Below are 14,441 nucleotides of genomic sequence, written 5' to 3' on the forward strand. Positions count from 1 at the left end.
GCGCGGGGGTCGCCACATGCATAATCGGTTACTCTGGGTTTTGCTGCCATTGCGTCCCGTCCCGTGCATAAGCGGTTTGCTTCGCTTCTTCCCCCTCCGCGTTTTCCATGTGACCCGAAATCGTCGTTTCAGCAGCCGTGCATAATGGGCCCCACTGAGAAACCACTCTAACTGTAAGGAACTTCTTCCAAATGTTTAGACAGAATTTCTTTTGCATTGATTTCATCCCATTGGTGCTGGTCCGTTCCTCTGGGGTAAGAGAAAAGTACTCTGCTCCATGGAACCCTTTTAAATACTTGAAGATGGTTATCAGATCCCTTCTCAGTTGTCTCCTCTCCAGGCTAAACAGACCAAACTCCCCCAACCTTTCCTCATACGTCTTGGCCTCCAAACCCCTCACCAGCTTTGTTGCCCTCCTCTGGACATGCTCCAGTTTGTCTGCATCCTTCTTCAATGGTGGCATCCAAAACTAAACACAGTACTCCAAATGAGGCCAAACCAGAGCATAGTAAAGCGGTACTATCACCTCCCGTGATCTGGACACAATATTCCATTTGATACAGCCCAAAACCCCATTTGTCTTTTTAGCCACCGAGTCACATGCTGACTCATGTTCAGTGTATGGTCTACTAAGACTCCTAGATCCTTTTCGTGCATGCTACTGCCAAGACAAGTCTCCCCCACCCTATATTGGTGTAAATGGTTTTTTCCTACCTAAATGCAGAACTTTACATTTGTCCCTATTGAACCTCATTTTATTTAGTTTAGCCCAGTTTTCGAGCCTATCAAGATCAACCTGTATTCTGATTCAGTCTTCTGTTGTGTTTGCTACCCATCCCAGTTTAGTATCGTCTGCAAATGTAATAAGTACCCCCTCTAATCCCTCATCCAAATCATTTATTATTCTGTTGCTTAATGGGTACGCCATTAATTTCAATACAGCTTAACTCTGAATATACTAACTACTCCGAATATACTAACTATTCAGTAAAAGAATATATGAGGGCTGTAACTATCGTTAATCTTCATTTTATAGATTAAAGATTTAACTTATTTATTTATTATATTTCTAAACCACCTTCCCTTATGGCTCAGGGTGGTTTACATAGAACATAGAGGTAAGTACAGCATAATTCATAGCAGTGAGTAAAAACAATAGCAACAGTGCTTTCAATAACTAAAGATAACCTTTTCTGGAGAGACGGGAAAGATGGCTGCCTGAGCAGTTCTCCTAAGGGGGAGCTCTTGGTCCGTATAGGGGGCTGAACATATCTACGTCCGGCGGAAGCATGCGCAAACCTTGCTAAATTCTCCTTATAAAAGCTTCGGAAAACTCTAAAAAGCTCTAAAAAGGCCTGTCACTGATCTGCGGAGAGAGACTCTCCAGATCGCTAATAGCTATACATGACCAAGGCCAAGAAGCAGTCTGCTGTCAGAGCCTTCTCTAACAAGGATCACCTTTTCTTTCTCATTCCTCTATCATTTTCTGAACTGCTTTGAAGAGACTTCAGAGTTCTCTAACTTCAAACATCTGCTATCAACAGTGAAACATATGAACAATTTTTAAAGATAAATGAGCTAATTTGGACTGTTTACATTATACAGAGATTTCCCTCGATAACGGCTCTCGCGATATCTTTTCCACTGTGTGACTTTCTAAGCAATCAGAACTTCTGTGGGAGGACCTCTCCTGGCTGTTTGAAATATTGCACAAGACTGGCTGGTGTTGGCTTTTAAGTCTGATTGTAATATGGCTATTTTGACTCAGATGGTCCGTCTATTAGCAAAACAAAGAGAAGTTCTGAATGCCTTCACATAAAATTTGTTGAAAGATATTTTTAAGGTGATCCAAAATGGCAAGAACAGGAATGATGAACCAAATGATAATGATAATATTAACCAACTGGAATAAAAAATAGCAAGAGTGAAGAATTACAAGATTGGAAATCTTCAGCGGAAGATAATTTTGAAGCATTGGAGATGGAGTCCTTTGGAAAGCAAGACCTGTAACAAGAACTTATTATCATCACTGATCAAGTTCCCCCAGATGAGGTTACCTTTACTGAAAAGACATATCTCAAAGCAGAAGCACAAAAGAACCAGCCAAAAGACACATTGGTTTGTCCTGAAAGTAATTATTCTAAAAGAGCTTCCCAGGAAAAAAATGGTCTTAACACACCCCAGATTGGAGATCAGGAGGTGCAACTGTTTCAAGAATCATTGGCAGATACTCTGTGGAAAAGAGCACAACTTCATTTTCTAAGCTTCAAATTGAGATCTCCTTAAGAAGATTGGGAGGAGGCAAGGGGAGAGGGCTGACATTTTTTCTATATTCTGTTTCTGTTTTATAAGAGCCTCTTGTGGCGCAGAGTGGTAAGGCAGCCGTCTGAAAGCTTTGCCCATGAGGCTGGGAGTTCAATCCCAGCAGCCGGCTCAAGGTTGACTCAGCCTTCCATCCTTCCGAGGTCGGTAAAATGAGTACCCAGCTTGCTGGGGGGTAAACGGTAATGACTGGGGAAGGCACTGGCAAACCACCCCGTATTGAGTCTGCCATGAAAACGCTAGAGGGCATCACCCCAAGGGTCAGACATGACTCGGTGCTTGCACAGGGGATACCTTTACCTTTACCTAATACTTAAGGTAACTGCAAAGATTTTAAAACAATTTGAATTGAAGAATTTAAGATCTGCAAATGTTATGATAAAGTGGGCTTCTTGTTGTTTTCCCCTTAAAAAAATACTGGGCTAAAGTAGCTGTAAATGAAAAAATAAAGGTTTTTTTCCTTTTTAAATTAAAAATAAATAAATATTGGGTTAAAGTGCATATTGTTTTATAAGAAATGCTTAATGTTAAATACTTAAGGTATGTTGTTGTGAACAATTGCAGGAACCAGCTGATTTTCTAGCTTAAGGATATGCCTTGGGTCAAGTCTAAGGGTAATTTTTATAACACCCGTTGACTGTAAGTGCTAGAAATGTGATGTTAAAGTGGGATTTTTTTGTTGTGGCAACAGACATCTAGAGTATTCAGCAATATGAAATTTCAAGCAAATGAGGACTGGGGGTAGAGGGAGGGATGACACTGTAATACTGTAATCAAAGATATTTTTCCTTGTTCTTTTCTATATAAAAATTAAAAAATATTAATAATAAAAATATAACCATTTCTATAACATTTCAGCAATTGCCAGCAATATGACAGCATCCAGTGCTGTTGTTATACAGTTTGGAATTGTGTCCATCTCAAGATGAATGGGTCTTTGGCCTCCATTTCCCCTATGTTTGACTGCAGCATCTTTGATGGCTATCGCTTGATGGAGGAAAAGGTTTCTCTGATCAGATTTGGTCCAGATATGAGACCCAGAACCTGGCTGCAAGTGATGGTCTTTCAGACCATAGCAACTTCAAGAATACATAAATTTTTCATAATTTCCTGGTGAATGCTGACAATCTCCAGCTTTAGGAGATTGCTGGGAGTAGGATAGAATTTTACATAGCACTCCAGCTGAATGCCCATGATGATGACTCTGCTGCTGATTTTTTTTCATAAACGAAAGTTAAGCCTTTTTGAATTACTGTTTTTAAAGTGTCCTTATCTCATAAGCAGACAGATTAAATTGCTATCTTGAAAGTCTGTAGTAGTCAGTGCATGCTTTCATGATACTTTCAGGAATTATGATATAATATTCCTCATTCACAAATATAATGATCAGTTCTGTTAAATCATGTTCAATCAGTTTATAAGCAATGATGCTTATATTTTGTTATTCATTTCAGATTTCTGAGACCTATGCCTTTCTACCAAGAGAAGCGGTGACACGATTTCTAATGAGCTGTTCAGAGTGCCAGAAAAGAATGCATTTAAACCCAGATGGAGCAGATCATAAAGGTATCTTCAGTGTCAAACTGTAGCATGTAAAGCAATTTTATTCATATGCCCATTTATATCTTCCTGGTTTAAGTGAAGACTCATAAAAATGTGGTACACAAGGATGGTTCAGTGAGTATTATAATCTTATTTACTTAAGTCAGAATGTAGAGGTTCCTGCATTATCGGAAAGAATGTGTAATACCATGTTTCTCTGGAAAGTAGATTTTATCTAAGAGAAACATTTTTCTCCTCTGTTTTTATATGTGCAGTTAAAAGAAGGAGATAAATTGCATGGATAGCCTGCATCTCAGATATTAAAAATAATGCCCCCCCTTAAAAATACTTTTGTATTATTGAGATTCCTTCTATGGATTGGGTTCTATGAATTGCAAGCATATCGGTTCTCATTAAAATGGATGTTCCTCTCTCACTATTCCTTCATAAAAAGGTGTGACCTCCCCAAGTTTATGTGAGGGCTTCATAAGAAAATTAGAACATAAGACTGTGTTGAATCAGACCAGTGGTCCATTTAGTCCTGCATCTTGTCTAGCGAAAGGTCATAGAAACTTCCCCTGATGTTTCCTCCCAAGCCCTGGCACTGGCACTCAGAGGTTTACACACTCTGAATGTGGAGGTTCCTTTCAGTCACTATGGCTAGAAGTCACTGATAGACCTATCCTGCAGGAATCTAATTGTCTTTTAAACTGTTTATCCCTGTGGCAATAAAAACATCACCTGGCAGTGAATTCCACAAATGTTTCCACATGGAGGTGTAAAATATGGGATGGTAAACCTCGCGTTCGCAGCCCTCCTCACAGGAGACCACTCCCACGTATCCCCTCTGCCCCATCTGGCTTTTTGCCTCCTGAGGAGGCTACAAAGGAAAGCAAAACAAACTTCTCCCTCCACTCCTTGGCTTGTAAATTACAGCAAGCCACCAATCACAGCACAGCAGTTCTCTTGTAGACTGAAACTTTCTCTCCCCCCCCCCCCAGCTCCCAATTTTTTTTTAAATTAGGAACTTCTGCATTGCTATATGGCAATGCCACAACACAGATGCATTTTAAATAAAAATCAACACTGCTGTGTTGCTATGGTGAAACACCAGAATGATACAGCATCCCCCCTCCTTTTTTTGAGGGGGATGTTCTTTTGGATTTCTGTTTGGATGGATTTCTGAGATGCTGAGCATGGTCCCTGGGGCCCAAAAAGTCATTTTGTGTAAATGGTTGTCTTAAAAACAAAGTGCTCAGATCCCTGTATGATTGGGAGAAGGCCGCTTGATCATCCCCCTCTTTGTCAGCTCATTTCCTACCTCCAGAAAACAGAAACGGGGCTGTTTTTGCCTGCCTGAGTGGTGAGGAGGCTGGACATGGTCCCTGAAGCCCAAAAAGACATTTTTTTGTAAATGGTTGGCTGAAAAACAAAGTGCTCAGACCCCAGTATGATTAGGAGAAGGCTTCTCAATCACCCGCCCCCCTCTTCCCCAGCTCATTCCCCAGCCCCAGAAAACAGAAAAGGGGGACATTTTGGGTGTGTACCATCAGAACCTATTGGCTTTTAATTTCTTCAGTAGGTATGGAACATCTCTTGTTACCTCAGTTTGACTAAGTTCTTCATACTCCCTTCTTGAAAATAGTGGCTGTGCTAAACATACATCCCCCATACTTTCCATAGTGAACAATAAAATTATTCTCTGCCAACTCCCCATTTTTTAAAGCAATCCCTTCTATCATCCAGCTGCTTCTCTGGCTGGTTTGCTGCTCTTGATATATTTTTTAAAATGTTTATTCTTTGTCTTGACACTTTTAGCAATCTGCTCATCAAATCCTCTTTTCTTATGCCTAATTATTAACTTACACTTCTTTTGCCAGACCACATACTCTCTTTTGTTCACTTCTTTCGGTTAGACCTTGCACCTTTTAGAAGAAGCCTTTTTATTTCTTATGGTTATGAGTTCCCTGATTTGGGTCATTAACTGTGCAGTTATTTTGCAGCAACTTTCCTAACCTGGGGAATGTATTCTGTCTGGCCTTCAATTAGTGTGGTTTTATATAGTTTCCAAGCATCATCTAAGAGCCTCTTGTGGCGCAGAGTGGTATGCAGCAGAAATGCTGTTTGAAGCGATGTCCAAGAGTTTGGGAGTTCGATCCCAGCAGCCGGCTCAAGGTTGACTCAGCCTTCCATCCTTCTGAGGTCGGTAAATGAGTACCCAGCTTGCTAGGGGGTAAAATAGTAATGACTGGGGAAGGCACTGGCAAGGCCACCCTGTATTGAGTCTGCCATGAAAATGCTGGAGGGCATCACCCCAAGGATCAGACATGACTTGGTGCTTGCACAGGGGATACCTTTACCTTTACCTTTAAGCATCATCTAAGGATTTAACTCTCTTGTGTTTATCTTTCAGCTTATTTATAACTATGCTGTTCATTTTTGTTAAGTTCTTTCTTTTGAAATCAAATATTACAATTTTGGACTTTATGGGTAATTTTCCATTGAATGAATGCTGAACTTAATAGCATAGTGGTTCCTGTTTCTTGTTGGTACAACAACAGCTGCATCATGAGTTCTTGAGACCCACTCAGTACAAATCCAAGATTACTACTCCTCTTGTTAGTTTTGTGACTATGTCCCAGTACATAGTAATTTATAATATCTAGGAATTTCTTTTCTACACCATGACTAAAATACATGTTTACTCAGTCAGTGAGAGAATAGCTGAAGTCTCCCAATCTTATAACATCATCTGCTTTAGTAATTTCCCTTATTTCCTTGTCTATCTCATGATCAAACCTCTAGGGCTCGATCAGGTGGGTGATAGTATACCCCTAATTAGGGCCCAGTAGTTTTACCATCTTAATTCTGTTGTGGAGTTCAATCTCTTAATGTTGTCTGACTTATTTGATTCTGTGCCCTCTTTGATATACAAGGTAATACCTCTCCCAACTCAATCCTCCATGTCCTACTGAGCTGATTCCCAGGGATGATTGTATTCTATTGATTTCCCCATTCTGCCATGTTTCTGTTATATTGACTATATATAAATTATCATTGAGCACCAAGCACTCCAGCTTCCTCAACTTGGTTCAGAAGATTCTAGCTTTGACATATAGATGCCTACAATGCATTTATCTCTCCAGCAAACCGTGCCTCCCTTAGCCCCTTTGTCTCTGGCCATAGCTCTTTTTCACTATCCTGCTGTCATTCCCAAGTTTTATTGAACCCATAGAAAACATAAAAATCATAGAATCATAGAATTGGAAGTGGCTGTACAGGCCACCTAGTCCAACCCCCTGCTCACTGCAGGATCAGCCTAAAGCATCCAGGATAAGTATCTGTCCAGATGCTGCTTTAAGACTGTCAGTGAGGGGGAGCTCATTACCTCCTTAGGCAGTTGATTCCACTGCTGAACTACTCTCTGAATTCCGCCCCCTCTCCCCATATCTAGCCAATAATGTTCTACACATAGTTTAAACCCATTACTGTGGCTCCTATCCTCTGGTGTCAACAGGAACCTTTCCCTGCCCTAATCTAAGTGACAACTTTTCAAATACCCTTTGGACTGAGTTTTCCTGAACTGGACGCTTCCCAGAGCCTGTTGACTTTCTCCTAGGATTAGTTTAAAAGCTGCTGCTACCTTTTTGATATGAATTGCCAGTTGTGTGGTTCCCTTTTGATTCAAGTGAAGACTGTCTCTTCTGTACAGCTTCAACATATCCTGAAATTTCCCTAGTGCTTAAAAGATCCACATCCTTCCTCCCAGCAACACTTTCTCATTCATGCATTGAGACCTCTGATCTGTATCAGTCTAGTTTGCTCTGTATATGGAACCATGAGTTCTCAGAATGTTACCTTTGAGTAGGTTAGGAAACCTTGTGGCTGAAGAAGACCTTGTCTGACAGAAAATGGAGGGGTTATTTTGCTGTAGCTCTCTATGGCATTTTGTTTATGAGATTCTCCTGACTCCCAGCACCAGTTTTGGAGATCACAATGGGCTGTCGGAGAAAAGGAAAGATGCTAATGAGCCACAGTTTCTACTTGCAATATGTAGACTTCAACCCTATGAGAGCCATCTTGGTGTAGTGGTTAGGAGTACAGACTTCTAATCTGGCGAGCTGAGTTTGATTACGCGCTCCCCCAGATGCAACCAGCTGGGTGACCTTGGGCTCGCCACAGCACTGATGTTATTCTGACCAAGCAGTAATATCAAGGCTCTTTCAACCTCACCTACCTCACAGGGTGTCTGTTGTGGGGAGAGGAAAGGAAAGGTGATTGTTAGTTGCTTTGAGACTCCTTTGGGTAGAGAAAAGAACCAACTCTTCTTCTTCTTCTATGAGGGAGCAACCTAAAATGCAAATAATCAGGATTAGTTTTAAAAATACAGAAGATCTATTCAGGATGAATATTCTGAGGTTAAGCATTTAATGAAGTGAGAACTTTTGTATGCAACCTATGTTAAATTAATATGCCTATGAAAAATACCATAACTACATATACTATATTTTTTATTATTACAGATAATGGAAAGCCCACAACATTAGTGACCAGCATGATTGATTACAATATGCCAATCACAATGGCCTACATGAAGCACATGAAGCTGCAGCTACTAAATTCCCAAAATGATGAGGTAAATACCTACAATTGGTATGCAACAACCTTACAATCTCAGAGGCTTGTCTAATTAACCATTAAAAGTAACAACTTTCTTTAAAAAATAAATAAAAGCACAGCTTCATTTTTATTTTGCTGCCAAGTCACAACCAACTTACAGTGCCCTTGTATGTTTTTAAAGGCAAGAGATTTCTGAGATGGTTTGCCTTCACCTGTCTTTGCATGACAACTCCGGTATTCCTTGGTCATCACCCATCTGGAGAACTAAGCAGAACTAACCGTGTTTAGCTTCTGAGGTCTGACAACATCAGGATAGCCTGGGCTATCCATGCATGACATCTAAACTGAAGTTGTATTAATTATGTTTTAACAAAATTGTTTAGCTAGCACCTCTTATTCAGTGGTGACCAATGCCTTGTATTGAATTTGAAATTTCATTACTGTGCCTAACAGTTTTTACTCCAACCTAAGCCTAAGCAAGAAGCATTAGAAAGCTAGAAATTCAAAATTCATTTTATTAGATTTTCTTTGTGGTCAGTACTAGCTCAAAGAGTTTATGCATGTAGGCTTCTGCAAACATTATACTCAAGAAGGAACATTTGTTAAACCAGGAAATAGGACCAGTGTGCCTGATGGGTAAGATGGGAAAACATGATCTTGTTCTCCAACCATGAATAGGCATTTAGGGTTGCCATCCTCTAGGTGTGGTTTGGAGATATGAAATTAGAACTGATCTCCAGGCCACAGAAATCAGTTCCCCTGCAAAAGAACAGCTGCTTTAGAAGGTGGACTCTGTGGCACTATACACCCTGCTACACATATATATTGCTTTCATTGTATGTTTTAGACTGTATTGCAAACAGGATCATGCTATTTCACTCCAGCCTGTGGTGTTCTCAGTTCAGCCCAGAACTCACTGTATAAATGTGCTATTCAGTGACTATGGTATGACATAACAAAAGGTACTGGCAGATCAGTCATTTTTGCATTGTTTACATTAGCTTTTATGGTCTAGTTACTGGAGAGCTCATAGAGGAAGTCTCTGAAAGTAGAGTTATTACGAGAGATGCACAAATATGCCTCCTTTCATTTCTCTTTTATTCTAATCTCTGTTATCATTGTGAGTTCATTTCCATGGCTTGTGTTCCCTATTTTATGGGTTTTTAAATGCCATTTATATGTTATATACTGTTTTTAAGATAAAAGACAGCAAAGGCAAATCCTGAATGCTTATTTTTCTCAGTAATTCAAGAGTGATGGAAAGGCAGTGTAGATATACCCAAGTAGAGACACCATCACAAATCTGCAGTGAAACATATAAGGGCCTTTTAGTATTCACACAATGATGCCTAGATTTTCCAGCTGAAACTGTATAGTCACAAAACCCAGTAGCTAGCATCCTTAGGTAGCAGTCCTTAGGTGGGTACTTCTGCATCTATATGCATACTTCAGAGATTGCACGCTCAGATCCTAGTAAAATCATTCATACTGCATGATTGATTCTCTTCATAAGGGTTAAACCTTTTAACGAATTATGGAGACTTATGATCCTAGCTAAGAAAAACAATTTGGGATGGCTTAAGAAATTTGGTCCGAGATAAATGAAACTCTTTAAAAACGAGACAGTACTTAAATTTACCTCAACACCTTTGAATCTAGGGTTATGGGAGTGAGATTTAAGAGTGAGTGAGGGCTTTCAGAGAAGGAAAAGCAGAATGAATATATAAAAATATTTTTTTAGAGTGAATTAAGAGAAAACTGATATAGCTTTTATGACTTTCTGCAAAAAAAAAAAATCAATAGCATAGCCAAGGCAAAGCACTAAGATCCAAGTTCAACTTGGATAAGGTAAGGAAATGTCATGTAATCTATTTATATTTATTAAAATAGTGATACTTTTTCCTACTTGGAAATATTACATTTGCTTTTTAAGTGGTAGATGAAAAGCTAGATAATAACTTGCTGAGTGGTTAATGAAGGAACCTAGCAAAGTAAAATGGCATCTTCAATATTTTTCTTTGGGCCTGCAACCTATCATGATAAAGCATATTTAAAGACTGAATACTCTTAGCGGAAGGGGGAAGGAGAAAGAAATGTCACAATTGCCAGAACACCTCTGACTGGACAGCATTAGCAGTTTTGACATATCAGAGCTTCATATTGTACTTGAGCAGGAACAGTAGAATCATAGAGTTGGAAGGGACCTCCAGGGTCATCTAGTCCAACTCCCTGCACAATGCAGGAGAAGTCTATAACAAGTCAGGAAAGTGCTTTTTTGGAAAATGTTAGGCAAAGGTTCCAAAATGTATAGAATGAACCTCTTGCAAGTTACATACCCAAATGCACAGGGAGCCTCACCCTGCCGCCTACTCATCTACAAGTTGGGAGTGAATTACAATTATTTTCTATTTGTTTTTAATTAAAAATATAGAAATAAAACTAATACAAATTTCTGAAGTTCAAACTGCAGAGCCATTATAAAACATCAATTATATAAGCTTCAAGTTAATTGCTCATTCTAGACAGGAAAGTATTTTGTTCTCCACATTTATCAGATATATGGCTATGTAACAGACTAGATGAATACATTCTATTAATTTCTCTAACCTATCCTCTTTCTTAGGGATTATATTCTTCTTCCTGTTCTGAGCAAAAATTAGCCTTGGAGATATTATAGCATTAAGAACAAATTCACAAATCTTTAGGAATTCTATATGATTTAACAAACATTTCCAACAAGGATTCTCGCCCCTTATGAGGAACAAATCCACATAAAAGGTGCTAGCAAAGACTGCTCTCCCCCTCATTCCTCCCTTCCTTCTCCCTCTTACCTTTTGCTTCCACAACGTCCTTCCTGGTCCCTCCCCCTCCCTCTTAGAGACACACATGGAGACACAGACTTCCCCCCATTCCCCCCTGCCCTCTTCCCCCTTACCTATCACTTCCACAACCTCATCCCTGCTCCCTCCCCATCTCAGACACAGATACCCATACACACAAAGAGACTCCTTCTTCCCCCTCCCTTTCCCCATCTGACCTTTTGCTGTAAGAGGGCCACCATGTTCAGCATTCTTTCACTGCGTCAGCTGGGCTACACATGGCTAGTCGCTGCAAGGCTCCTTTGGGGCTCCTGTGGCACCACAGCTCTCCCAGCCTCTGCAGGGACCAGCTCTGTGACTTGGCCAGCCTTCTCTGCTGATGCATCTGCTCTAGCCTCCACATGCACCAGCTCCATGGTTTGGTTGGCCTGCTCCGCTGCTGCAGATCTCTTGGCATCCTCGGGCACCAGCTCCACAGCTTGGCCAGCCTGCTCTGCTGCAGTGGCAGCCCAGGCCTCCACAGGAACCAGCTTTGCAGCTTGGCTAGCTTGTTCTGCCGCTGCAGGTCCCCGTTTTCTGGCTTGCTCTGTTGGCAGGATTTAAAGACAATTTCCATTTCACCAAGTGCGCCAGAAGATGTGCTCCACATCAATAACCCTTAGAGGATAATTTCTTATACCTTTAGGGATTATTGTAATGATCATATTCCAGAACTCTACTCCTACACTCCCACCAGATGGTAGGCATTGGTAGCCTCACATACTGATGCCCAAACCTTTGAGCTTGTTGCAGCTCGCAAATCATTCATCCAGTTATAAATATTTTTTGCTCTTTACCATCAGCATCTAATAGAACATTATATATTTTAGAGAATAAATTCCTTTCATTGTTCATGGCTAATTTTTCAACTGTTTGTAGAAGACTTTTAGCCTGGAGATACTAAAATGAAGGAATTAGTGTATTGTTTAACAATGATATTACTGCAAATGTAACAACTGTTTGCCTATCTGGGATTTATAATTGGTCACCTTCAGATCTTCCCAGATTTTAAATTTCCTTCTTTTCCTGTTTGGCTAAACTCTTTATATCTTATAACAGAAGCCAGAAGTCATTTGCAGGCCCATGATCTATTAGGAAGAGAGTATGTGGAAGGAAAATGCAACCAGATATTTTGCCTAAAAAATGGCCACAACTTTATTAGCTGCTACCAAGGAGCATTGGTGCAGCATAGGGTAGATCCAGGATTGGACAACCTGCCTGTTGCCTGATAAATCTATCTACCAGCTTGCCTGTTTGGGACCAGGAATACCTAGTCTTTGAGGCTTGCCTGGCACCAATCTTACTCTTTTCAGGTACCTCCTCTCCTTTTTTACTCAGACTTTTGACTAAATTCCTTTGGCAGTTTGCTGCTAGTCTGAGATGTGCTTTATGAGCTTTGTTTTGAATATGAAATGTTTTGTGCTGTTCTTGTGTTCCTGCTGAGTTTTTAATGATGGGTTAATAGTTTGTTAATTGTTAACATTTTAATTATATTTTTATCAAAATTTACTTTGTAAACCACCTTGAACAGGTTCTGTGGAGAGGCAGCAACATTAATTAACAAATTAAAGATAGGATTTTATATTTTTAGGATGAAAGTTCTATAGAAAGTGATGAATTTGATCTGAGTGATTCTACCAGGATGTCTGCAGTGAACTCTGACCTTAGTTCAAATCTTGAAGAAAGAATTCAAAGTCCACAGACTCTTCAGGGCCAGCAAGATGGTAAGTTTACTTTTTAAAAATGAAATCTTCCTGACCACCTCTCTTTCTCTATCATCAAACAATACTTATTGGCTCTGATTCTTTGATTATTCCATTGCTGCCTGTAACCTACTCCTCCTCCTCAGTCATTTATTATGAACGCATGAACTTATATTTCGCTGAGTCCTTCCACTGATCTAGTTCAATGTTGTCTAATCTGGTTGACAATGGCTCTCTAGGATCATAAGTTTCCTACCAACTAATAGTCTTTCCTACCAACTAATCTAGACATGCGAGGAATCGAACCAGCAACCTTGCTTCCTTCATCCCCACTGGGGATCATTTTTAGCAGTGCACCCCATCTGCCCCTGGTTTTCTGCCTCTGGATGAAGCAGCCAAGGCAGAAAGGTTCCTGCACATGGGCTGTTTTTTTCTGTTTAGGAATGTGGTAACAATATAGCACGGGGGATATTATTCAATGGGATATCTCCTCTCATTGCCCAGTGTTAACTTTGAGCTGTTGCCTCATACCTGTTATATTTTTCATTAGCTTGGCTCTGTCAATATGCATTTCTGTATTTCTGCCCCCAGCAACCCTTTTAGGTATCAGGCCTGCTATCTTCCCATTTCAGCTACTCTGAAATATTGGATGTCTTTCCTACCCAACTGTCCTAATCTAATTCATTCTGATAGAAACCTCTTGTTACTTACCCACTATCAGCATTCTGGCCAAGCAGCTAAGGCTTCCCTTTTTTCTGTTACTCCTTGGGATATTCCAGCTTGTGATAGTAACATGTCAGACCAGTGGTACCTCAAAGTAGTACCTAAAATCAGAGTTAGTAAAATTCTCTTTTTGACAGCATTGATCTTTATAGTCTTGTTTTTTAAACTGGTTTACAAAACACAGTGTAGAGGTATTTATTTACTGTGCCTGTGAAAACAATTAACTTGAAGATCTCATTCATGAAAATATTTAAAGTTTCAAAGGAGTTTAAGAACTTGGAACTAGCTGTGTTTGTTAGGGTAGCAAATGTCTATTGCTTCCTAGGGTTCTTAATTTTTTTTCATCTTCCTTTTCAGTTACAGGACATCTTATAGTAGTAAAACCAGTTTCAAATATATCCTAATAAACACAACCAATACCATTTAATAAAACATTCAAGCCAGCAAAGTTAAAAACAAACCAAAGCTACTGAAAACAGGAAAGGTTAAGAACAGAACATCAGTAGTACGGGCTGATTATTAGCTATCAGAAACCCACAGAAGAAGCTGGTATGATTAATCAATTTAGAGGTCACATGAAGGCTCAGCTCTCAGGACAACTCAATTTTGAAAGAAAATTCCGGCCACAAACTGAAAGGGGTATATATTAACACACCTTTCAAGAGAAACCTAA

General features: G+C 39.9%; 3 protein-coding genes across 7 annotated transcripts in view; 1 reads left to right on the plus strand and 2 right to left on the minus strand.

Moving 5' to 3' along the window:
* The window catches only part of DTNA (dystrobrevin alpha), a 379,312-nt gene that overhangs the window by 340,012 nt on the left and 24,859 nt on the right, over positions 1 to 14,441 (minus strand). The window lies entirely within an intron of this gene.
* Positions 1 to 14,441, plus strand: part of NOL4 (nucleolar protein 4) — a 156,217-nt gene that overhangs the window by 44,019 nt on the left and 97,757 nt on the right. For all 3 annotated transcript variants that reach the window (XM_077352487.1, XM_077352489.1, XM_077352490.1), the window contains exons 3-5: positions 3,777 to 3,888; positions 8,388 to 8,500; positions 12,934 to 13,066. In XM_077352487.1, the coding sequence (XP_077208602.1) occupies positions 3,777 to 3,888; positions 8,388 to 8,500; positions 12,934 to 13,066 (358 nt within the window). The remainder of the gene's footprint in view (positions 1 to 3,776; positions 3,889 to 8,387; positions 8,501 to 12,933; positions 13,067 to 14,441) is intronic.
* The window catches only part of LOC143844809 (uncharacterized), a 77,713-nt gene that overhangs the window by 40,735 nt on the left and 22,537 nt on the right, over positions 1 to 14,441 (minus strand). For all 3 annotated transcript variants that reach the window (XR_013234141.1, XM_077352492.1, XM_077352493.1), the window contains 2 exons: positions 13,757 to 13,869; positions 11,522 to 11,889 (listed from right to left, as the gene is read on the minus strand). Coding sequence is in view for 2 of the 3 variants with exons in the window: in XM_077352492.1 (XP_077208607.1) it covers positions 11,576 to 11,889; positions 13,757 to 13,769 (327 nt within the window). In the remaining variant the exon portion in view is untranslated. The remainder of the gene's footprint in view (positions 1 to 11,521; positions 11,890 to 13,756; positions 13,870 to 14,441) is intronic.

Source organism: Paroedura picta, chromosome 9 (assembly GCF_049243985.1).
Source record: "Paroedura picta isolate Pp20150507F chromosome 9, Ppicta_v3.0, whole genome shotgun sequence".
NCBI lineage: Eukaryota > Metazoa > Chordata > Lepidosauria > Squamata > Gekkonidae > Paroedura > Paroedura picta.